At 33.4% G+C, this 26,710-nt stretch overlaps 1 protein-coding gene across 6 annotated transcripts in view; it reads right to left on the reverse strand.

Annotated features, from left to right (window-relative positions):
• Positions 1 to 556: 556 nt before the first annotated feature.
• The window catches only part of LOC6039116 (insulin-like growth factor-binding protein complex acid labile subunit), a 470,604-nt gene continuing 444,450 nt past the window's right edge, over positions 557 to 26,710 (reverse strand). For all 6 annotated transcript variants that reach the window (XM_038251247.1, XM_038251242.1, XM_038251244.1 and 3 more), the window contains 10 exons: positions 24,595 to 24,920; positions 18,400 to 18,543; positions 18,188 to 18,292; positions 14,219 to 14,345; positions 13,653 to 13,849; positions 13,439 to 13,594; positions 7,723 to 7,869; positions 7,474 to 7,633; positions 7,139 to 7,267; positions 557 to 2,162 (listed from right to left, as the gene is read on the reverse strand). In XM_038251247.1, the coding sequence (XP_038107175.1) occupies positions 1,972 to 2,162; positions 7,139 to 7,267; positions 7,474 to 7,633; positions 7,723 to 7,869; positions 13,439 to 13,594; positions 13,653 to 13,849; positions 14,219 to 14,345; positions 18,188 to 18,292; positions 18,400 to 18,543; positions 24,595 to 24,920 (1,682 nt within the window). In that variant the 3' untranslated portion in view covers positions 557 to 1,971. The remainder of the gene's footprint in view (positions 2,163 to 7,138; positions 7,268 to 7,473; positions 7,634 to 7,722; positions 7,870 to 13,438; positions 13,595 to 13,652; positions 13,850 to 14,218; positions 14,346 to 18,187; positions 18,293 to 18,399; positions 18,544 to 24,594; positions 24,921 to 26,710) is intronic.

The raw sequence follows: 26,710 nt of genomic DNA on the forward strand, positions 1-26,710 counted from the left end.
ATTTCAGTAAAATTCAAGTTCCAGAAGATGCGTTGGAACGTCCTCTACCACCTGGTGCTAATATCTCGTTTTTGCCAAAAGTGGATATTAGCCGTTTTTTCAATGGTGGGCAGTGTATGGGTGAACCAAAAACACAAAATAGCAATTGTCCACGCTCCATACAAAAAATATTGTTTTATATGGACAATTGTCCACGAGGGGGGAGGGGGGTTGAGAATTCAAAAAAAGTGTCCACGTGGTTTGTGAATGGTCCCTTAGGACTCTCCAGAAAAAAAAATAAGTACCGTAAAATGGCTTTGATGATGACTTTGATAGCTTTGCTGGCTTTGATAGGCTTGAGATTTTTCCGCAAAATGATGGTACAAATTTAATAGGCACGGAGTGGTTTAATTTTAAGTACTAAGTTCCAAATAAACTATGTTTTCGGTTCAAAATTGCCACACCCTCAACAATATTTGGAAAAGGTCTTGGCAATCATTACCATACAATAACTGTCATCATTTCTGTAAAAAAAAGTGTAAAGATGTCATCAACGTAATCCAAAAACGTTCAGATATTTTTGTACAAAAAATCTTTTTATTCATTACCATCAAAAGTTTTCCATTTGAACGAGTAATTTTGTTTCAAACATCTCGTCACACGCTTAATAGCTCGTAGTTAAAACTAATTATTTCTCTCTGATTTTTTTCCTCTATTTTCCACTCCTCACTCATACTAATAGATATAAAATTCAGCTTTGCTTCCACTCTCACTCTCTCTTTCTCTTACCGACTTGATATACCTCCACTGCGAAACTTCATTAATCTTGTGCCGCTCGCTTTTTTCCACCTCACTCACGATATTCTCGTCACTTATTATGATAAACATTGTTTTATTTTTTTTTTCTTTTTTCGCTACCGACTAAAAACACTAATCCGACTCCGGGGATATAGATTTTTTTCTTTTAAAGGAGATTGTTTGCTAAAAACCTTCATGTTTTGTTCGTTTTTATGGTTGTGATGACACTCGGAGATTGGGTTCAACATGAGTATTTTTTTTGTTTTTGTTTTCGTGTTTCACCGATTAGAGTGTTGTTTTTGTGTCTGTTTGTCTGTGTGTACAAGTTTATTTACAAATTGGCGCTCGTTTAAGAAATCGTTTGTCGCTAGCCCGTCGTCTAGACTGGAGTATTTCCAGGCTAATGATCCGCCATCAACGGTGCACAGTGGGATTGAATAGGGGAAAGTTTTGGTATGTATGACAATTAGCTGTTGAAGATTATTTTCAAAAAAAAAAATCATTTTAAAATATAATTTTAAGCGAGATTTTTAGAGAAGAAGAAAGGGAAGAGGAAAATTAGTAATAAAATTTTCTTGAGATTAAGTTAATTTTTTCGGGTAATTTTAAAATTGTAATTTAAACGCTTTTCAGTCAAACTTATCTTGGAGTCCAAGTAAAAATCACAAAAAATGATATCAAAGAAAACTAATATATTTAGCATTAATTCAATACTCAACCCACTGTGACGTTCATTGTGTCAGTTCATCGGGCTAAACAAACAATTAATCCTTAATTACAATTAGTCAAGATTATGTGAAACTTTTTCGCTGCTTTTCCTCCATCCTCACGCACACTCACACACTTACGAGTTAAGTATCCTTCACTTACACATATAAATACAAACGTTCGTCGCTTAACCTAAATCACTAATATTTACACGCACTGGCTTTTTGTTTCTCGCTTATCGACCATGTCGAAAGCTTCTCTTGTTCCACATTCCGTGGTGCATCCCTAGAATACGTCCTGCTTTTTCCTTAAAATCCCCTTCAACGGAACTGCCGCCCCCGTCGTCCCGCTACTGCTGCCCATGCTGCTGCCGGTGGTGATGGCCGAGGCCGTGACGGAGGAGGACGAATCATCCCCGCTGATGATGGCCACCGTGGTGCCGGTTATGGACGAGCCCCCACCACCGCCATCACCGTCCTCCGTTCGTTAATCGAACCGTTCGATGACGTTGCTGGCGAGGACTTTGCTGGCCCCGGACGAGGGCGGAGGGGGTGGGGCGGGGATGCACATCTCGTCGATGGTGCAAACCCGGTCGTTGTACGGGAACTTGAAGTTGATTTCACTGCCGGTGGCGGTCAGCAGGGACGTCTCGGTGCCGTTCTTCTCCAGGGTGGCTTCTGTGTGGGGGGAGAGGACAATATTGATTTAGGATTATTTTTTTTTATCATTTAACGCAATAGAAATTATTTGCTTGGGTTTATTAAAAAATCTTAAGATTTTTTGAAAATTTTCGATGCAAAATCTTTTTTTTCGATACAATTTTTGTTTTTGACAGATCTTAGATTTTTGAAAACTAATGATTGCAAAACAACTGAAGTAGTGTAAAATGCATTTTAAAACACTTTTTCCATTTAAATGTGAAGACTATGGCTTGTTATTTAAATTTTTATTTTTTTTTATTTTTTTTTGGAAAGACAAAAACTTTGAATAAAATTTGTTCCAGCCTTATTTCAATTCGAAAAATATGAGTGCAAAATGTATAAAAAAAATAACATAAATGGGTAATTCTCCGCCAACTCACACAGCAGTTGCCCCGACCCCTCTTCGATTTGCGTGAAACTTTGTCCTAAGGGGTAACTTTTGTCCCTGATCACGAATCCGAGGTCCGTTTTTTGATATCTCGTGACGGAGGGGCGGTACGAAAAAAGAGGTGTTTTTCAATAATTTGCAGCCTGAAACGGTGATGAGATAGAAATTTGGTGTCAAAGGGACTTTTATGTAAAATTAGACGCCCGATTTGATGGCGTAATCAGAATTCCGAAAAAAACGTATTTTTCATCGAAAAAAACACTAAAAAAGTTTTAAAAATTCTCCCATTTTCCGTTACTCGACTGTAAAAAATTTTGGAACATGTCATTTTATGGGAAATTTAATGTACTTTTCGAATCTACATTGTCCCAGAAGGGTCATTTTTTCATTTAGAACAAAATTTTTCATTTTAAAATTTCGTGTTTTTTCTAACTTTGCAGGGTTATTTTTTAGAGTGTAACAATGTTCTACAAAGTTGTAGAGCAGACAATTACAAAAATTTTGGCATAAGGGGTTTGCTTATAAACATCACAAGTTATCACGATTTTACGAAAAAAAGTTTTAAAAAAGTTGGTCGTCATCGATCATGGCCGTTCATGGTCACCCGCGACAGACACGGACGACGAAACAAAGAGAAACGCAAAAAGTAACTTTTTCAAAACTTTTTTTCGTAAAATCGCGATAACTTGTGATGTTTATAAGCAAACCCCTAATGTCTATATATCAAAATTTTTGTAATTGTCTGCTCTACAACTTTGTAGAACATTGTTACACTCTAAAAAATAACCCTGCAAAGTTAGAAAAAACACGAAATTTTAAAATGAAAAATTTTGTTCTAAATGAAAAAATGACCCTTCTGGGACAATGTAGATTCGAAAAGTACATTAAATTTCCCATAAAATGACATGTTCCAAAATTTTTTACAGTCGAGTAACGGAAAATGGGAGAATTTTTAAAACTTTTTTAGTGTTTTTTTCGATGAAAAATACGTTTTTTCGGAATTCTGATTACGCCATCAAATCGGGCGTCTAATTTTACATAAAAGTCCCTTTGACACCAAATTTCTATCTCATCACCGTTTCAGGCTGCAAATTATTGAAAAACACCTCTTTTTTCGTACCGCCCCTCCGTCACGAGATATCAAAAAACGGACCTCGGGTTCGTGATCAGGGACAAAAGTTACCCCTTAGGACAAAGTTTCACGCAAATCGAAGAGGGGTCGGGGCAACTTTTCCCGATTTCGTGTGAGTTGGTAGAGAATTACCCAAATATAATAAATTTGTAGAAACTGTATGTAACATTGGGGTGTATTATAAAAATCGATTTTCCAGCACATTACTTTTTCAGTTCCTTTTGGGGTCCTAAACAACTCCCCAAAGTTTGGGACCGATTGGTTTAGTCCTCACTTTGCGCAAAGCGATTCAGTTTTCCATAAATATTTGTATGGGGAAAACCATTTTTTAGGATTTTGATATTTAACAATTCGACGTTTCATGCCATATCAAAACCAGACTCATATTCGGATGCTCTGGAAGGTGCTCTACAACTTTGCCGAAGAAAGTATGGTGCTCACTTGCTCCTGAAAGAAGATATAGCGCCCTCAAAACTCGTCTAAAATGTGATTTTCGAGCAAAAAACACGTTTTAGACGAGTTTTGAACACGCTGTATCTTTTTTAGGGGCAAGCTAGCACCATACTCTCTTCTGGAAAGTTGTAGAGAAGATTCCAGAGCATCCGAATATGAGTCCGGTTTTGATATAGCATGAAACGTGGATTTAATAAATATCAAAATCAAAAAAAATGATTTTCTCCATACAAATTTATATGGAAAACTGAATCGCTTTGCGCAAAGTGAGGACTAAACCAATCGGTCCCAAACTTTGGGGAGTTGTTAAGGACCCCAAAAGAAACTGTGCTGTGCTCACTAAATTTGGACAACTTTAATTTTTTAACAACCATATTACACCCTAATGTAACATACCTTAAAAATATTTCAGTGGTAACAGTGGAAAAGGCTGTTACAAAATTTGCTAAGGGTATTTTTCCATAGCTCTTAACTGCAAGTCTAAAGTCTTTTATTTAAAAAAGTTAAGCAAATAGTATCACAAAATGTTGTTTACATTATTATGCTACTGTCAGAAATCTTCAAAATATCAATGTATTTTTAGACATTTTTCGTCGTTTTCTGATCTATTATTCCAAAATTCTATATTTGTAAATGAATATTAAAAGCATTTGTTTGATAAAAAATTCATCATTAATTTTTGACAATTCATTCTGAATAGCTACAAAACATGAAATGAATGAAAAAATATTTAAAATCTATATGCTGAGAAAGTATTTTCGTCTCGAAAAAAAAAAATAATAAAAATAATAATTCCTATTCTTTAAAAAAAAAATTATTCATATTGACATTTCACTCACAATAGTTAACTGAGCAAAATGACTTATTTTGAAAATTTGAATTTGTACATAATAGGGTGCGCAGAATATGGATTTTTTTTCTCAAAACCTCACTCCACAAGCTGAATTTTGTTCCATGAGCTATTTTAGGACTCTGGGCCAAATTTGAACAAAACATTTACCCATTACCCACTACCCACTCCCATACCTATTCTTACAGTTTGCTCTGCACGGAGCGCTACTTTCATCGAAATATTCTCAAATGTGAGATTCTCATTGGAAATTTTATGCTCTACAACTTAGTAGAATATACCAAAGCTTTCCAAACATTTGTGAAATTTTCTGATCTTTTCGAAAAAAATGTAAAAAAAAAATCAAGACTAACATTTTAAATGGGCGTAATATTCAATTTTTGGCCCTTTTAAAAAGTTAGTCATGATTTAAAAAAAATCAAAATCCTTTTTTCGAAAAGATCAAAAAATTTCACGAATGTTTCATGTTTAAGCATTGACCATTGGACCAATAGTTGCTGAGATATCGACATATTTTAGATATCGACATAATTTGGGCTGTTTGGGTGAGACTTACAAAACATCAATTTTCGTGTTTCTTTTTGTTTAAGCCGCTGTATCTCAGGTCCAATCTTCAATGTCTCTTGGACAATTTTACAGCTAATTTTCTGAACTTTTAAAAAAAATTGGAAATGGTCTCTCATGGTAACAATTTTAAAAAATCGAAAAACTGCAAATATTTCGCTAAAATCAAACATTCGGTGGTTATATCTTGAAAACAAAGCCTTTTATCATAAAATCTGTAAATTACTTTTCGATTGGAAATTCAATTTTACATTAAAATATTACGTCAAATATGTTTTTCATGAAATTTCGATTTTTCCTAAAAATCACTATTTTTTAAAACTCATAACTCGGCGGCAGATTTGTTTACCATGTTTCTCTATGGCTCAAAAGTTGTCGATTTTTGTTCCCTAAAACATATCAAAAAATCTCGATAATCAAAAAATACATATTTTGGGAAATTGAGTTTTTGTGAAAAAAATGTTTATCAAAAAATCGGCAAAATGTTTTTCCGTGTACCCATTTTTTTTCTTAATAGTCCTCAACAATACCTACAACTTTGCCGAAGACACGAAATTAATAAGAAAATTCATTCAAAAGTTACAGATATTCAAACATTTACGTACCATTTTTGTATGGACAGCTGCCAAAATTGTATGGAGACTTGTATGGGTGAACCAATGACACAAAATAGCTTCTTTGGTCATAGGAAAGGCCCCCACAAAGTTTGAGTCAAATAAAAAAATACAAAAATTAAAAATGATCGAAATCGGCCGATATCGTAAAGAGTTGCTCAGATGCTTTAAAAAAAACCCGTTTCCGCTTGTGGAGCAGGGGGTCACTCTATTACATAACCAAAATAGCCTAATTTATTAATTAAACGCTAACTCAGAATGTATCTATACAATTAGCAATGTCAAAACATTAATCTTTGGTGGAATTTTCCGATCTCTTGAATAAACATAAAATAAAATTTTCACAACATTTATCACATTAGATACGGTTGAAAATAAGTGTTAAATTGAATTAAATTCATAGTCGTCATTTTTTTTTTTAACCACCTTATTCGGAAGATCGGGTCAAATTATTTTGGCCATCATTATGGCCAAGGAACTCCAAGAACTCCAAATTCAACCCAAATCGAACAGTTTTGACGTGGAATTGCAGAAGGTAGAGAAGACATCTCGCTTACATTTTCAAAAGGTCCTATGCTCATTGAAACCCATGGCGCATTGATTGATTTACAAATGAACTCGAGAGATTATCATGTTAGTTAAGCAAATATTTTTCCATCAATAAACCTTTTGATGTTGTTTAGTAAATATACTTTTACGTTATTGTCATTATAAAGTCTCTGTTCTGTTGAAAATAAAAGTTGTAAATATTAATTTTGAAACAGGTCTGTTGCTATGTACAATTCAGATCGAGAAAGGACGATCTGACTTTTAAAGGTTAAGCTCCGAAGCTCGTTGCCTTCGCAACCCTCTCGAGAGCTCCAATCTCCTGCATTTTCCATCAAGTATGATAAAGGGATGATGAATTGTCCCTGTTCACCCGCCACTTCTGTTTCCCGTCCAGCTACTTACCTCGCTTGTCCTCGTGTGTGTAATACCGCGCCCGGTGCCTCGAGAAGCAGATCGCCGTGGACACCACGATTATGGCCAGTATCACGAACAGTATCAGGCCACAGAAAGCAAGCACACTGGCACTACCAGCTGCAAGTGGGGAGGAATTTTGAGGGGAGAGAAAAATATATATTACGAGTGTGATTTCAGCAGTGTTGGGGAGAAAGAGTTATGAGTTTGGCTTTGGGGTGATTTGTGGACGCGGAGGAGGAAATAGATTTTTTAGTTTGTTTTTTTTTTTACAAATTTTATAAATTAATAGACATAAGAAAACATTTAATTTTAGAGTTGCCTACCTTGCTCAAGAAAGTTGTGCGACGTGCTGGCCGCGTCGTGGTCCTCGTCCACGATGACCTCCATGCAGCTCTCGACCCGGGCGTCGTCCACCAGCTGGCTGATGGTGAGTCCCCGGAGATTCTCCGGCAAGAAGCACTCCGCCTTTTCACCCCAGGGCAGCTGCAGCAAAATTTGTCAAAAGAGTGGGGACACATAAAATTAAATTAAAATTATTTTCATCAGATTTTTTATCTGCTTCTTCTTCTTACCTTTTCGGCCATGTCGATAAGGGCACCCATGTGACATCGGTCACATATCAGTGGATTGTTCTCAATCCGAAGGTCGGCGATCTGGGACAGCTGGGTCGCGAACCGTTCTTCCACCCCGGACAGCTGGTTGCGGGACAGGTCCAGGAGCTGGGGGGAGACAAGAAGCAAAGTTGTTGATTGGTTGAATGAAATTTGATGGAAATAGTTTGAATATCAGAGTCAATCTTTTCTTTCACTTCAAGGATTTTCACGCTCTCAGGTTTCCTGTTAACATCAAATTCTTATCCTTACGTCAATTACGGTGCAGATGATGAAGAAAAACTTTTCCCACAATCAACTCCACCTCGAGCCATGACTTCGAACCAGGTTGGAAGCAGCAACATCATTCAAACATATTTTCCATTGTAACATGAGAAATGACACATTGCGCTTCAGGGTGGTTGAAAAATGTTCTACAACTTGTAATAGTTCTTCTGGTGCAATCTTTGGAGGCAGGGCACACCGAATGCCGAGAAAAACCGGAAGCCCCAGTGCAATCAATTTTCCAAGCCCGTTCTCCTTCTCAGAAAATGGGGCACATGAATGTTGTTGCTGTTGCTGGCTGGGTTGTTAATAGACATTGCTTCCATTGATAATTTATATTCATACATTGTGCATTGTGCTTACACATACACTGGATGCGCCTCGGTGCACAATAGGTCGTGTTTATTGTGCGTCACAAACCATCAATTTATGGGAAAATACATGATGTAGATTCTCAAGAACTTGTCGAGTATGCTGTTACCTTGGCTATAACGATACCTGTAAATCAAAACATATTTTCGCATCAGAAGATTCATGTGAATTCACTGAATGTTAAAACTTGTAGCATTGACAACGAGTTTTTATTTGTTCAAGGGAGATCCTACAGGAACATGTGCCTCCCCTTCTATCAGAAATTTGATCTTATTTGGCTTGGGTTCATACACAAACACCGCAATCTAAAAAAACACCTTTAATGTTAAGTTGTGACATGTTTTCAAAAAACATGAAATAAATGTTAAAAAAATTACAAAATTGACTAAATTAAAAAGAAAATCATCAATATTTCAAATTTGAAAACCAGATATCAAAATATATTTCAATGAAAGAAAAATGCAAAGATTTTTTAATTTCGAACTGAAAACCACCTTTCGATTTGCGGTCCCAACAACGGTGGATTTTAAATACAAAAGCAAACGTTATACAATGTGTTTTCAATTCTTAAGTTTTTATTCTCAAAATTTCTGAACGGAACTAATTTGTTGAATGGGGTAAGGAAACAAATACTTCAAATAAAACTTGAATTCTAGATTAAATTTTCAAAAGGTCCTATCTGCATAGGAAGCCCCTGACGGATTGGTTGTTTTGAAAATAAATGTATTCCAAAATTAACATTGATAACAACTTAATTATTCAACAAATTTTCATTATTAAAAGCAAATCCAAAATTCACTTTATTTTAAATTTTATTTTTTTATTTGCAATTATTTAACTCCGTAAAATATGATTTTAAATATCAGTTCATTAATTACAAAATTTAATGAGAATTCGCAGCTCAGTGTAATTTTACGTTCCAAATTCAAATTTCAAAATACAAAATCTATAAAATTTAATAAAATAAATATTTTTTTTCAACAAACTTCAATATATCAATGGAGCAATTCTCTACCAAAACCGGAAATGGATTTTATTTGTATTTTTTTGATTTGGCTCAAACATTGTGGGGGCCTTCCCTATGACCAAATAAACTATTTTGTGTGATTGGTTCATCCATACAAGTCTCCATACAATGTTGGCTGCTGTCCATACAAAAATGGTACGTAAATATTTAACCAGCTGTAACTTTTGAGTGAATTTTCTGATCAATTTGGTGTCTTTGGCAAAGTTGTAGAATTTTGAGAAAAAATAGGTACATGGAAAAAAATTGCAGATTTTTTTATCAACTTTTTTTTTCACTAAAACTCAATTTCCCAAAATACTTATTTTGATTTTTGAGATTTTTTGATATGTTTTAGGGGACAAAAATCCGCAACTTTTGAGCCATAGAGAAACATGGTCAAAAAATCTGCCGCCGAGTTATAAATTTTTGAAAAAATAGTGATTTATGGAAAAAATCGTAGTTTCATGCAAAAACAAGTTTGACACTATTTTTTAAGGCAAAATTGAATTTGCAATCAAAAAGTACTTTAAAGATTTTTTGATAAAGGGTTCCGTTTTCAAGATAAAGCCACCGAAAGTTTGATTTCAGCGAAATATTTGCAGTTTCGTGAAATTTTCCGATCTTTCCGAAAAAAATATTTTAAATTTTGAATCTAGACTAGCATTTTAAATGTGCGTAATATTCAATGTTTGGAAAAGATCGGAAAATTTCAAGAATGTTTCATGAATTAACATTGATAATCGGACCATTAGTTGCTGAGATATCGTCATTAGAAAATGGTGGGTTATTTTGGTGATATTAAGAAAACTTCATTTTTCGTGTTTCTTTTTCTTAAAGCGACTCTCTCTCAGCAACCCGAGGTCCAGTCTTCAATGTCTTTTAGACAATTTTATAGCACATTTTTTGAACTTTAAAAAAAAAAACATTTTTAGAAACGGTCACTCATGGTCACTATTTTAAAAATCGAAAAACTGCTAATATTTCGCTAAAATCAAACTTTCGGTGGCTATATCTTGAAAACGGAGCCCTTTATCAAAAAATCTGTAAAGTATTTTTTGATTGCAAATTCAATGTTGCATTATAAAATAATGTCAAACTTGTTATTTCATAAAACTTCGATTTTTCCAAAAATCACTGTTTTTTTTTCAAAAAATCATATTTCGGCGGCAGAATTTTTGACCATGTTTCTCTATAGCTCCATGCGGATTTTTGTCCCCTAAAACATATCAAAAAATCTCGAAAATAAAAAAAATACCTATTTCGGGAAATTGAGTTTTAGTAAAAAAAAGTTGATAAAAAATCTGCAATTTTTTTTTCCGTGTACCTATTTTTTTTCTCAAAAGTCCTCAACAATACCTACAACTTTGCCGAAGACACCAATATGATCAGAAAATTCACTCAAAAGTTACAGCTGTTTCAATATTTACATACCATTTTTGTATGGACAGCAGCCAACATTGTATGGAGACTTGTATGGGTGAACCAATTACACAAAACAGCTTCCTTGGTCATAGGGCCCCCACAAAGTTTAAGTCAAATCAAAAAATACAACAAAAAAAAAAAATGGTTGAAATCGGCCGATTTCGTGGAGAGTCGCTCAATGGAAGTTTAATTGAAATCAGCTGAAATCAATTTAAAATGCATTCCCCTGCGTTTAAAATCAATTTTAGCAAATTTGGGTTAATTTAAAAATCTTAGAAATTTTTGAAAGTTTTAACGCAAATTTTTGTATTGCTTGTTTTTTGTTTTTGCCAAATCTTTTTTCTTTTATTTAATAATTGCAAAATAACTGTACTAGTGTAAAATGCATTTCGAAACACATTTTTCTTGCAGACAAAAACTATTAAATATAATATATCAAATATTTTTTAAAAATTTAATGAAATACTTATATTCAATTCAATTTAACTTTTTTTTACTTCCAAATTCATTTTGTTATGAATTTATTTTTTTAAATTCCACTTAATTTTAAGCTCGAAATTTAAATTCAGTTAATGAATACAAATTCGCAACTCAGTGTAATTTAACATTTCATATTATTCAACACTTGACAACATTTTTAAATTCAATAAAATTGGAAAGTTCAACAAGATTTCAACTATCAAATTTATAAATAATCATATATTTTTTTATAATAAATATAACTGTGCAACTCAAAAAATTATTGCAAAAAACAAAAACAAAAAATAAACATTCTGAATACAATTTTAAAATTAAAATAATTTCAAAGTATAACATAATTCAAATCATTTCAAAATTTATAAAGTCAATAAAATTCAAGAATAAATTCAATAAAATTAAAAATTGAATGAATTTCAATACTTAATATATTTTTTAAATTCGATAAAATTTCAAAATTCAATAAAATTTCATAATTCAATGAAATTTCCAAACTTAATTAAAAATTCAATTTTTAATGAAGCCTTGCATAATTCTATTAATTTGCAAACGAAATAGTAGTTTATGCAACAAGTTGCAAAAAGAGGATTTTTTCAGCATGAGTCGTACATTTATCCAACGAGGTTCACCGAGTTGGATAAATACGAAGAGTGCTGAAAAATCAAGTTTTGCAACGAGTTCCATACAACATTTTTTGCAATTCCAAAAAACACACCCTGAGTGAAATTTTATGTCAAATTTTCATGTATTTTGTCAATAAATCGTTTAAATCAAAAAAATGTTGAAAAGTGTTACTTTTCGAAACAAGTGCTGAAAAGATCAACTTTTCAGCACCCATTTGAGTGCTGAAAAGTAGAACTTTTCAGCATTTATTTTGAAAAGGGTTGCTATTCGATTCTGTTATTTTTGGTACAGAAAGGTAGGCTATTTCGTCGTTCAAGAATGACAGGAAAAGTAAGTAGTTTCACGTCGGAATTGCAAAAAGAAATTTTTCAATTCTATTGCAATCAGTAAATTATAATATTTTATGAAAAACTAATCATAATGTTAAATGTTGTTACCCCCTAAAATATCAAAATGCAGTCATAATTCTGAATTTAATTCAATTGAAAAATTTAAAAAAAAAGTTTCAAATGTTAATATTTTCTTAATTTCAAAACGTTTGCAATAAACAAAGTTCTTAATTTTGCAATTTAAAACGACATAAGTTAGAGGCAAAAAAATCAATAAGGCAAGTTCAAATTAAAATAAAAACTTAAAAAAATATTTGCATCGGCCTTAAATCAGATTTAAAAATTCAATTTTACTTTGAAGATTGGTAGGGATTTCATAACTTAATAAAATTAAATTCAATAACACAACTTTTTTCTAATATTTTTTTTTTCAAATTCATTGATTGTTAAATATCTGTACTTGTTTTGTACACCTTGAAATGAAGCGTGGGGTTTATCTACTTTTTTCAAGTGTGATCTACTTAAAATGATTTTGATAAGGTGAATTTATGCATAAGATACCATTAAATATTTTATTTATTTATAAAACGAAGTGTGTTAAGTTGGTCAAAATTGGATTTAAGAGAATGTTTATTCACAGATTTGTTCAAGGGGTAAAGGATCGAATAACTTAAATTATTTTCTTTTGTAATTAGTAATTGACAGATAATGTATTATGCATATTTCATTTGATTGCATTTGTTGTGGTTTTTTAAGAAACATCAGTTGAGTAATTAACATGTACTGAGATCAGTTGAACCTTTCAAAAGCTAACTGATTCAAAAGGATAAAAGATTACTGATACAAGAATCGTGAAAATGAAAAAATAAACTAAATAATAATCAGATTTTTCATACTTGGAGAACTGTTTTAGTATATATTCTGATAAACCATACTTTAAGTTGAACTATAACTAAGATTCTGAAACTTATTTAACCATAACTAATCATTTCTGAACGATTTTGAAATTACAGTGAAATTAACAAAACCAGCTTCTGACTGAAATCAGCCCCATAAATCCAGTGCTGTTTCGACTAAGCTGATCAGATCATCATCCATTAGCGGGGGGGTAATTCCCGGAATTTACAGGTTCAACTGTTCACCCATCCAAATGAACCATACATTTGCCGAATCCCGTACTAACCTGCAGCTGCGTTAACGGCAGGATGATTTGCAGCGTGTTGTTGTCGATGTGATTCCCGGACAGGTTGAGCGCCCGCAGCTGCCGGAACGGTGCGAACAGCTTCATCGGCAGCGGCCCCATGTCGGCCACGGCCAGCGTGCTAATGTTGGGGATTATCTAATTGAAAGTTGGGTTGGTTAGACTCGCAAGATGAATTGTTTCGATGCGGCATTACCTGGAACGTTGGTTCCACCTCCATCAGATCCAGCTGCAGGTTTCCGCTCAGGTTGAACGTTTGCAGCCTCGTCAGCGGTTCCAGGCTTTCCGGCTCGACGCGGGACAATTTATTGTACGATACGTCCAGATATGTGAGATTCGATAAATTCTCGAAAGCCTTCTCCGAGATTTTCGCCAGCCGATTCGAGGAAAGATCTGAAGAGGGGGAGGAAAAACGGTGAAATAATGGTTGATAAAATGAGGCAAAATAAATAACGAAAGAGGCGTTATGCAGATGGGCTTGGAGAGGATGCCTTGGAAGTTGCTAGAGTAATGATCATTCATAGTGAAGAGCCCACTCCACTTTTGGGTAACGAGCCAAATCCATTTGCATGGGAATTGAACATCGCGAAGGATTCTTGAGGTGAAGTGTGGAAACACTTTATCCTTCGGAATCGCACTGGAATCGAAACGTGCTTCAAAATCTCTGTAGTAATAGACTGGTGCAAATTTGAAATTTAGACTTTAAAACCGTGAATCTTTTTTTTAATCCCAATTAAACACTGTCTAGTAACAGATACTTACCAAGCACGTTGAGCCCCTTCTGGTACTCAAACAGCCGGTCGACGGCGGCGGACAGCTGATTGCCGTCGAGACGGAGTACCCGAAGCCGTTTCAGGTCCTTGAATTCCGACCGCACCAAGTAGGTGAACTGTTGGGTGGGATGTATGAAAGTAGGAAAAAACATCAAAGTTAAAGTTTGATCAGTTAATAATTCAGACAGGATGAGAGATTGCACTTTCTACTTGGTGGGGAAGAGCTTTTAACATTGCACATCAACCAGATTTTTATAACAGACATTTAAGTATCTTTAAAACAGAGGGAACTTTCGATATATTTTATGATTCATTTCCAACAGTACTGTCTACGACAGAATTTACACCAAAGTTTGACTATTTTTACAATCAGATTGTTGCAGAATTGAGTCGATAAGTTTTATAATTTTAGAATAAGAAGACAACAAATTTCTTGGTTGATAAGCACCTATAAGAAGAATTAAGCTTAAGAGTAATAAGAGTTTATTTGTACCGAAACCATTCAGCTTAGACTAACATATGAGCAACTCTCTAAGAAATCGGGCGATTTTGACCATTTTTATTTTTTGTATTTTTTGATTTAACTCAAACTATGACCAAATAAGCTATTTTGCGTCATTGGTTCACCCATACAAGTCTCCAAACAATTTTGGCAGCTGTCCATACAAAAATGGTATGTAAATATTCAAACAGCTGTAACTTTTGAGTGAATTTTCTGATCAATTTGGTGTCTTCGGCAAAGTTGTAGGTATTGTTGAGGACTTTTGAGAAAAAAATAGGTACAAGGAAAAAAAAATGCAGCTTTTTTTATCAACTTTTTTTTCACTTAAACTCCATTTCCCAAAATGCGTATTTTTTGATTTTCGAGATTTTTTTTATATGTTTTAGGGGACAAAAATTCGCATCTTTTGAGCCATAGAGAAACATGGTCAAAAAATCTACCGCCGAGTTATGAATTTTTGAAAAAATAGTGATTTTTGGAAAAAATTTAAGTGTCATGCAAAAACAAGTTTGACATTTTTTTTTAATGCAAAATTCAATTTGCAATCAAAAAGTACTTTACAGATTTTTTAATAAAGGGCTCCGTTTTCAAGATATAGCCACCGAAAGTTTGATTTTAGCGAAATATTTGCAGTTTTTCAATTTTTAAAAATAGTGACCATGAGTAACCATTTCTAAAAATATTTTTTTTGAAAAGTTCAGAAAATTTTCTATAAAATTGTCTAAGAGACATTGAAGATTGGACCTCGGGTTGCTAAGATAGAGCCGCTTTAAGAAAAAGAAGCACGAAAATTGAAGTTTTCAAAATCTCTGTTTAAGGGTAATTCTCTACCAACTCACTGTGATCCTAAGGGGTAACTTTTGTCCTTGATCACGTATCCGAGGTCCGTTTATTGATATCTCGTGACGGAGGGGCGGTACGACCCCTTCCATTTTTTTAACATGCGAAAAAAGAGGAGTTTTTCAATAATTTCCAACTGCTGTGTGAGTTCGCGGAGAATGACCCGTTTAGTAAATTCACAGTTTTAAACATTTTTTTTTTTTGAAAGATGTTACTTTTCGATATCAGTGTTTGAAAATTCAACCTTTCAGCACCCATTACAGTGCTGAAGAGTTGAACTTTTGAAAGGTATTAATTTTCCATTGTGAAATTTTGGTAGGGAAAAGTAAGAAAAGTCTGTGTTAACATTTTTTTTATCTAAATTAACATGAAATCATCCATCTTAGTGCTGAAAAGTAGGACTTTTCAGCATTTATTTTGAAAATTTGTATTAAATTCGATACTGTTATTTTTTGTTCAGAAATGTTGGCTCATCGTTCAAGAATGACAGGAAAAGTAAATAGTTTCAAACGGAATTGAGCAGTTCTCTACGGAATCGGTCTTTTTTCTTAAATTTTAATTTTTGTATTTTTAAATCCGGCTGAAACTTTTTTGTTGCCTTCGGTATGCCCAAAGAAGCCATTTTGCATCATTAGTTCGCTCATAAAATTTTCCATACAAATTTGGCTAAAACTTGATTTGCAAAAAACATTATTTTTATTTATTTTTATTTTTTGATATGTTTTAGAGGACATAAAATGCCAACTTTTCTGAAATTTCCAGAATGGGCAAAAAATCTTTGACCGAGTTATAATTTTTTGAATCAATACTGATTTTTAAAAAAAATCGAAACATTGGTCGCAGAAAATTTTCAAAATCGAATTTGCAATCAAAAAGTACTTTAGTGAATTTTTGATAAAATGCACCAATTTCAAATTATAACCATTTTTAGGTAACTTTTTTGAGAATAGTCGCAGTTTTTCATTTTTTTAAAATTAGTGCCCATGTTTGCCCATCCTTGAAAAAAATATTTTTGAAAAGCTGAGAAAATGCTGAAAAATCGTCAAATTTTCCGATCTTTTCGAAAAAAATATTTTCAAAAATTTTAAATCAAGACTAACATTTTAAACGGGCCAAACTTTCAATATTACGCCCGTTTCAAATGTTAATCTTGATTTTAAATTTTTGGAAATATTTTTTCGAAAAGATCGGAAAATTTCACGAATATTTCATATTTTAACATTGTAAATCGGACCATTAATTGCTGAGATATCGACATTAGAAAATGGTGGGTTGTTTGGGTGAGACTTAGAAAACATCAATTTTCCTGTTTTTCAAACTTTGCATGGCAATATCTCAGCAACTATGGTTCGTATCAACAAAGTTCAATAAAGCAAAATATAGAGAATTTTCTCAGCTTTTCAAAAATATTTTGTTCAAAAGTGGGCAAACATGGGCACTAATTTTAAAAAATGAAAAACTGCGACTATTCTCAAAAAAGTTACCTAAAAATGGTTATAACTTGAAAACGGTGCATTTTATCAAAAATTCACTAAAGTTCTTTTTGATTGCAAATTCGATTTTACATCAAAAAATGAAATTGAAAATTTTTTGCGATCAATATTTCGATTTTTTGAAAAAATCAGTATTGATTTAAAAAATCATAACTCGGTCAAAGATTTTTTGCCCATTCTGGAAATTTCTGAAAAGTTGGCATTTGATGTCCTCTAAAACATATAAAAAAAGTGTTTTTTTGCAAATTAATTTTTAGTGACAAAAAGTGAAATTAAAAATCACCAAATTTTTTTTTACCGTGTATCATTTTTTTTCAGTGTAGTCCATATCCATACCTACAACTTTGCCGAAGACACTAAATCGATAAAAAAATTCCTTCAAAAGATACAGTTTTTTTAATTGTCACATATCATTTTTGTATGGACAGCTGCCAAATTTGTATGGAAAATTATATGGACAAACTAATCATGCAAATGGCTTCTTTGGGCATACCGAAGGCACCAAAAAAGTTTCAGTCGGATTAAAAAATACAAAAAAATCGAATGACCGAAATCTCAGAGAATTGCTCAATTGCAAAAAGTAGTACTTTTTAGTACTGGTATTGAAAGGTATTGATTTTCCATTCCGTTATTTTTGGTAGATTTCTATAACAAAAAAAGGACTACAAATTTCGTTGCAACGTAATGGAGTAATATGAAATAAAATCAAATAATAAATGAATGTAACAAATCTGTCATTTTATTTAAGATTTGAAACGGTCTTATAAAACTAAGACAAATCTAGCTAAAAAAAAGTATTTGACGCTTTAACACCAAAATGATTTTTTTTTGTTGGCACTGAAATGGTTGTCTACATGTCAAAACATTTTTGATTATTAAATCTAAACAAATATTATTGAGAGACATTTTCATATGTTTTAAAAAATTATTCTGGGTTGCCCTGATCATCAAGATGCCGTATATAGATCCTTTTTTATTTTGCAACAGTACGATGTACAAATGACTCAACTAAATTATATTAAGAAAAAAAGGAAGCAGAATACCAGTGTCAATGAAACCCAGGTCAAAAACACCTTTTTTCTGATTGCCACCAATCAAACACTTTCCCCCCTATATCTCTTACCTGATTCTGGCCCAGATCCAGCTCGTTCAGATGTGTCAGCATGTTGTACACCTGCGGATTCACATTCAACAGATGACACCCTCGGACTTTTAGCACTTTCAACTCCTAAATTATGCAAAACAAATGAAACAAAAAGAAAAAAAAAGCAAAAAATTCCAATCAATTCAACGTTTTGTCCTCGTCACCCCCGAAAGTTTGGCAGCCCCACCCACCTGAACGTCCTTGAACACCTCCGGTGGCAGATCATCGATGGGATTCCGACTCAGGTCCAGATACTTGAGCTTGGCCAGGTGCAGAAACAGTCTCGCGTTCAGCTCATCGATGGAGTTGTCCGCCAGGTTCAGCGATTTGAGACTCTGGAATTAAAGTTGAAAAAAAAAAACGTTGAAAAATATCGCAACACAAAAGAGCACTTTAGTTGGCTCGAAATTTTCAACCTGTCGAAAAATGTACTTAAAAAAAACGAGAATTGGCGTGGGGCAGCATAAAATTTTAATGAATATTTATTCCTCTTGAAAAATGAAGGCTGCCAATTTTCGCTCGCTCTTTTTTTTCGTTCAGTTTACTTTCACTGCCAGGGTCAGTTGGGGGCCCGGGTTTGGTAATGATTCGCGTGCGTTATTATTTGCGAGCGGCCAGAGAAGAAGAAAGGTCCTCTGGAAGCAGTCGACCCCGTAAAATTTAAGCACTCACGGCAAGAAGGGTCGCCCTGACAGGGCGACCGGTGCACATTGAACATAATTGTAATAAAAATTGAACCTGAGAACGGGCCATAGGGAAGGAGGTTTTGGAGTGAGCAGAAGGTAGGCAGTGTTGCCAGAACGATTCTTTAGGACTTGCCTTGAGTAATTTGAAATTTTTTGAAATTTGCAAAAGAATAAAACTGTAAGCCATGGTTTCAACATTTCAATTAAACAAGTGGTTTAAAAATGTGTTTTACAGCAGTCCAGTTAATTTGCAATCAAAAGTTTTGAAAATATTAAAGTATTAGCGATTTTTTATGCATTTTTTTAAGGAATTGGAATTTCATAAAAAAAATTGTAAACGAGCCCAAACATGAAAAATAAATTTTGAATTGTTTAAGTTGATCAAACCTCAGTTTGCATAGACATAAACTTTGAAAAACATTGAAGACCTCAATATTTGTCAGCGAACAAAAAGATTTGAGCAATTCTCTGAGATTTCAGTCATTAGATTTTTCTTTATTTTTTAATCAGGCTGAAACTTTTTTGGTGCCTTCGGTATGCCCAAAAAAGCCCTTTTGCATCATTAGTTTGTCCATATAATTTTCCATACAAATTTCGCAGCTGTCCATACAAAAATGATGTATGAAAATTCAAAAATCTGTATCTTTTGAAGGAATTTTTTGATCGATTTGGTGTCTTGGGCAAAGTTGTAGGTATGGATATGGACTACACTAAAAAAATGATACACGGTAAAAAAAAATGTTTTTTTCAGTTTTCCAGTTTTTTTTTCTTCAAGCCGCTGTATCTCAGCAACCAGAGGTCCAATCTTCAATGTTTCTTAGACAATTGTATAGCAAATTTTCTAAACTTAAAAAAAAAAATATTTTTAGCAATGGACACTCATGGTCACTAATTTTTAAAATCGATAAACTGCTAATATTTCGCTAAAATCAAACTTTCGGTGTTTATATCTTGAAAACAGAGCCCTTTACCAAAAAATGTGTAGAATAATTTTCGATTGGAAATTCAATTTAAACATTAAACAATTACGTAAAATTTGTTTTTGCATGAAATTTCGATTTTTTCCACAAATAATTATTTTTTCAATAATATATAACTTGGCGGCAGATTTTTTGACCATGTTTCTCTATAGCTCAAAAGTTGCGGATTTTTGTCCCCTAAAATATATCAAAAAATCTCGAAAATCAAAAAATACGTATTTTGGGAAATTGATTGAGTTAAATGAATAGTTGATTAAAAAATCTGCATTTCTTTCCGTGTACCTATTTTTTTTTCTCAATAGTCCTCAACAATACCTACAACTTCACCAAAGACATCAAATTGATCATAAAATTCAGTCAAAAGTTTCAGTTGTTTGAATATTTACGTAACATTTTTGTATGGACAGCTGCCAAAATTGTATGGAGACTTGTATGGGTGAACCAATGACACAAAATAGCATATTTGGTCATAGGGAAGGCCCCCACAAAGTTTGAGCCAAATCAAAAAATACAAATAAAATCCATTTCCGGTTTTGGTAGAGAATTGCTCAGTATATTTTTTTGTTTCAATGCTTAAAAATGCTCAAAAAATTACAAAAATACGGTATTTTGTATTTTTTTTTCGAAAATACTCAAATTCGTATAACTAGCAATATGCATATCAAACGATGCGATGTTTTGAATGCTTTTTTAACTGTTCTAGTATTTTTGAAATTAAATGTTTAAGTTTAAAAAAAATTCGGAAAACGTAATTTTTTTACAAAATACCGTATTTTGTCAAAAAAGATTCAAATTATCTTAAATTGCAAAATGGGTATCAAACAAAACAAACATTTTGTTTGCATGTTCTTTATTATTAGAGATTTTGTTTCATTCAATATGGCCGTTGCAAATATTTTGAAGTTTTTGCCCCTCGACTCTGATCATAGTCGAAGGGAAAAAACATTAAAATATAAAAATTTATGTAACAAGCCATTTTTTTAACATTTGAATAAATAAAATGTTGAAAAATGCATTCTACACCTGCTGAATTGTTTTGCAATCATAAGGCCGTTGGAAATATTTTTCAAAGTTTTTGTTACCCCCTGCTCCCCCCTTTCCCCTTCATAATCGGTTTGAAAAATCGAGGGGGCAAAAAATATTTTTCAAAAAACTTCAAAATTTTAAAGGAAATAGAAGTCTTACCAAATGAAAACAATTAGTAATGCATTTTCCTGCGTTTAAAATCATATTTAGCATGTCTTGGATCGATCAAAAATATTTTCATTTTTTTGTGGAATTCCAATGTACAGAACCGCAAAAAAAATTAAACGGCAAAAAAATTCATCAATAATTGGATATTTTGAAAACTAATGATTGCAAAGCAACTGGGCAGATGTAAAATGCACTTTAAAACACATTTTCCATTCAAATATTGAAACCATGGGTTGTTATTTCAATTTTTATATTTTTTATTTTTTTGGCCCTTTGAACCAAAGTCGAGTGACATAAACTTCAAAAAATATTTGCAACGACCTAAGTTAAAAAAACAAAGTCAGGGCGATTATTTTTAGCCATCAGATTTTTTTTCGGTGCTGTAAAACATTTTATTACAAAAAATCTATATAAAGAATTAACTTTAAAAAATATTTGAAACGACCTAATAAAATTGTCACAAATACCGTCTTTTTAAAAGTACTAAAATTTTCTTTATTTGCATCATGAAATTTCAAAAGATTTGAAATTTTACCTGCATTTTCACTGTTATAGAATTATTTTAATGAAGTATGAATTTTTTTTCAAAATACCGTATTTTTTTAAATATTCAAAATTTCATATTTTGCAATATGAGCATCAAACAAATAAAAACTTATAAAGTAAATAAAAGTAAAAAAAAAAATCACTACGTGCGAAATTGTTGCTAATTTTGAAAATTTGAGAATTTTAGAATCAAAAATATTGTATTTTGTAAAAATATTAGTATTTTAGAAAAACATACGGTATATTGTAAAAATTATAGTATTTCATTCCAATAAATTTCAAACCGAGAAAATACGTATCAAATTTTGCATCGTTTTTTGAGATATTAAAAATACAATATTTTGTGAATGTTTGTAACATTCAAAATTTTAAACTTACCATATTATCAAAAAAAGTCATAATTCTCTAAAATAGTGAAGATGCATGCAAAATTTCAAATCGTTTGATTTTGTATTTGCGAGAGAATACAGTATTTTGTGATTTTTTTAAAGCATTTATACTTTGAAACTTAACATATTATCAAAAAAATATTTTCTAAGAGAATGCTTTGATAGTTCAACATAACTATCGTCATCGTTATCGAACCTCGATAATTTTGTCGTTAGCAAACTTGCTCATAACAAATTTTAAGGAACTAGCGAATGCTTAAAGGAATGGTAAATCTCCAAAAATATTACTGAAGCATGAATCAAATATTTTGACAGAATAGAAAAAAATCTACAGAAACAAGGATATTTTTTGGAAAGAATAAAAAAAATCAAAGAAATATTGCAGATATGTAACAATGTTGTTACAATAGCAATTTTAATCGTTTAATTAGTTTTAAAAAGAAGTTATTTTGAATCATAAATTACTCCAAAAAAAAATAAAAAGCATTGTATGGGGAAACATAATTCAAATTGATTTTTGAGCAATGTATAAGGTAATGATTTGATCGGAGTAGTGCGGTGCCTGTGTGGACGCTCAGTCCTGTTTTTTCGTGTTATTTTCCGTCTCTTTTGTGTCGCTGTTCGAGTGCATGGGGTGATTGGTCATTATAATTAAATAATGGCATCAGTAGTGCGGTGCCTGTGTGGACGCTCAGTCCTGTTTTTTCGTGTTATTTTCCGTCTCTTTTGTGTCGCTGTTCGAGTGCATGGGATTGGTCATTATAATTAAATAATGGCATCAGTAGTGCGGTGCCTGTGTGGACGCGCAGTCCTGTTTTTTCGTGTTATTTTGCATCTCTTTTGTGTCACTATTTGTGTACATGGGGTGATTGGATTTCTTCTGATTCGTGTTGTTTTCATCTCTTTTGTGTCGCTGTTTGTGTGCATGGGGTGATTGGTCTTCTTCTTCTTCTTGTTTCTTTATTTTAGTTCGCGCGTTCGTTGGCCAATGAGTTTATTTTTGTTCTCTTTACATAGTTTTCGATAGAAACGATCCGAATTCTTTTTTTTTCTTTTTCGAAACAAGCAAGTCGTATTGCTGGATTAAGTCCTTTCTATATCATCGATGATCGGAAGGCACGCCGACGAATATGTTTTAAGGCTTATGATATAAAATCATTTTAATGAATAAAGCCCTTCTTACATCACCGTTGATCGGAAGGCACGCCGACGAAGAATTTCTGGAGGATCGCGGTCGAATTAATACTATATTTAAAATTCTAGATAGCTATCTTTCGGATTCGATTGTGAGTAGCGGGACTTCGCGGTTACTATGCAACGTATTTTTGGAGTCTTTTTATATTTTAAATTTATAAGTCCTTCTTTTATCATCGTTGATAGGAAGGCACGCCGCCGGTTAAGTTCGTTTAAGTTATTGTTTTAATTTCATTACAATCGGTTACGTGGTGTCCTGTTTTCTTTTCGTTTATATTCGTTGATCGTAATAATTTATTCCAACTGGCAGCTTTAGTATTAACTCATCTACTATTTTTGACATTTGCTCGCGTTATCTTAATTGTACCAACAGTAAAAATATACTGATAAGTCCAGCCCATAGCACTACCGCTCGGTTGGCACGCGTTCGATTAAAACAATTTTTTAAATAATCAATTATTTATCTTTCCGCAGCCGGCTGCCTAAGATTTAAAATTTCAACCGATAAACAAAATGCTCATGGTCACATCACTGCCACTCGTGAATCCTGACCTCATACCCATCTACTAACCCCTCAAAACTCATGTGATACTTTGTCGGAGAAGCAGTCGATTGGGCGGTCTCTATCACTCAAGTATCGGACTAACATTCCCATCCACTTCCCCGTGACCCTACCACTGGTCGTGGCCGGCGCCGGTATTGATCAGCATGATAGGGGCCTTTGAGAAGTTGCGAAGCGAGGAAAGATAGCTCCCACTTATCTTCCACGGCTCGTGGATGTAACTTCTGGAGGTCCTGGTCAATAACGGAGTAGCAACTGCGGGTGGGCACCTATGCTTATGCTTATGCTTATGCTTATGTATAAGGTAATGATTTGATCGCTTTAGAAAGAAATAATGCACTCTCTTAACAATCGAATTACAGAATTACTGAATATTCAGTCATAACTATACTTAAAGAATTGTACAGTGGAAAAATTACGATTTAAATAAAATATACAGTTTAATTCGTTTCCAAATGATGGAAGTGATGTTATTTTCTTAGAAAGTTAAACTTAACCCTTGAAGTTAAAACTTCTGGCCTCACTGTCTCCTATTTGGCAGTGTCAGCTGCCAGCCCTGAGCCGCCAATGATGTTCTGTCCGTAGCTCTCGTGAATTGCGAAATTAAATTACACCAAACATGCAAAAGTTCAACACGCGGCAGCAGCCACCTCACTCGCTTGCCTTACTCCTCTCCTCAGAAAAATGGAAGCTATTGAGCAAATAATAATCATAATTTTGAAGTTCAAAAGAAATTGCCATGAATATTTAACGGTTATTTACCCGAGCGTTTTCCTTCTCTGGCCAATATTTGAGTTAGGCCTAATTTAAAATTCATAAAAAGTATTCTCCTCACCTTAAGATGGCCAAAAGTCCCACTGGCAATGCGCTCCATCCGGTTTTTCGACAGATCCAGCTCCAGCAGGTTGTCCTGGCCGCGGAAGTTGTCCACGATGATCTGGGTGATGTTGTTCCGCGAGAGGTCCAGCGTGCGCAACCGGACCAGTCCCCAGAACGAGTTCATGCCGATGGCCGGCACGTTGGCGTTCGTGATGCGAAGCATTTCCAGCTTGGAAAACGTCTGGAAGATGGGCCCAATGTTGAGCGAATTTTTCGACCCCTTGATGACGATCACCTCGACCTCCTTCTCGAAGTCGTGCACCGGGATGGTTCGCCAGTCCACTGGAAAATTAATAAAAGAAAAAAAAAATTCAAATCGATTAAATTACACTTAGATGAATAAAACACTCTAATGGCACTGTTGATCCCTCTTCAAAAAAACGAAACCTCATGACCATCGATTCAACCCATCTCCGACACCTTCAACATCACCGGAAAACAATGCAACAATGCGACATTCTTGGAAAAGCCTCCCAGGGACAAAAGGCAAGAGTGAAAGCCATTTTCATTTCCGAACAAAAAGTCAGCAAAACAAGCGGCTTATAACTTTGTGCATCACCTTTTTTTTAAGAGAGGGCTCCTCTGAGCTTAGCTTAACTCGAAAGAAGCAACCGTATAGGAATGCTTTCAGGAAGGCATCTTTGAGGCTCAGCAAGCTACCATACGACCTTCTGTTTGGACGAGTAAAAGGACAACCTGAGAGCTGTGTGCGTTGCACATGATTTGATGGAGAAACGACCCCTCATTGGTGAGATTCCATGCCGAAATGCAGTTTGAATTATTTTAATTAAGTCTTTTTGCAATTCTCCTCTAATTCCTCTAATACTTTTAGGGTATTTTTGAAACCGCCTTATTTCAGAGGTATTCAAAAACACTCAAACATCAAAAAAAGTTTAATGAACCTTAAAACAAATTCTAGTCGCAATTTTGGCAGCTGCCCATAAAAAAATGGAACATAAATATTCGAAATTCGATCTTTTGCAGAAATTTTCTGATTGATACTTGAAAACTTTGCTGAACACATCAAATTGTCAGTAATAATGAGGACTATTGAAAAACAGGTGCATATTCAATTAATTTTAGGAAAAGAAACCCCGCAAATTTTTAGCCATTTGGTCAAACATTTTGATATTGAATTTGAATTTCAACATCATGCTAATCTTCAAAAAAGAAAAAGAATCGAAATAAAAAAAAAAAAAAAACCAGAGGGATCGGAAAATTTGTTTCATTCTTATGAATTTCAACGTAAAATGCAAAACTTGATTTAACCAATTTTTTATTCTTTGAAAGGATGAAACTCAAGTAGGCATTAGTCTACCGCAAACAAACAAACAAACAAACTCGCCTTTTTTCATATTTAACCGTTTGCCAAAATCGCAAATTTGACCATTCATAAACCACGTGGACACCATAAGGGTGGGGGTGAGATGGTGGTTTGGTGATTGTCCACGCTCTATACAAAAAGGTATTATTTGTAAGGAAATTGTCCATGATGGGGGAGGGGATTTCCAAAAAAGTGTCCACGTAAACCACGTGGGTGGATGGTCCCTTGTGGCAAACTCGCAAACAAGGCAAAATGTATGCATTCTGACGTTTGTTCAAACAAATCCAGGCAAGCAAACAAAACAGGCAAACTGGCAAAGAGTGCGAGTTGATTTGTTTGTCGTAATGCAAAAGCTCCTTTAGCAACTTATCGTCTGATTTTTAGAAGAAAAAAAAAACAAGAAAACGCAAAATATTGAGAATTTTTTCAACAAATTTGGAAAAAAAAACCATTTTCAGAAATAAACAAAGATAAACACTAATTCAAAATAAAACTAAGAAAACACGTGTAAATCGATGATGTGTTACTTCCCCTTTGAATTAGTCGGAATATTTAAATTTTTCTATATCCTTTATACTCACATTTTTCACAACACAGATATATAATACCATTTTATGGTCTTTTAAAAATAATCATGTTTAAATCTTATTAAACATTATTATTAAAAGTAGATTATTAAATTAGTTTGAATTAAAAAAATAAAATTAGTGATGATTTAAATATTAATTATAGACTAATTAAAAACAAA

Source organism: Culex quinquefasciatus, chromosome 2, assembly GCF_015732765.1.
Source record: "Culex quinquefasciatus strain JHB chromosome 2, VPISU_Cqui_1.0_pri_paternal, whole genome shotgun sequence".
In the NCBI taxonomy this organism is placed as follows: domain Eukaryota; kingdom Metazoa; phylum Arthropoda; class Insecta; order Diptera; family Culicidae; genus Culex; species Culex quinquefasciatus.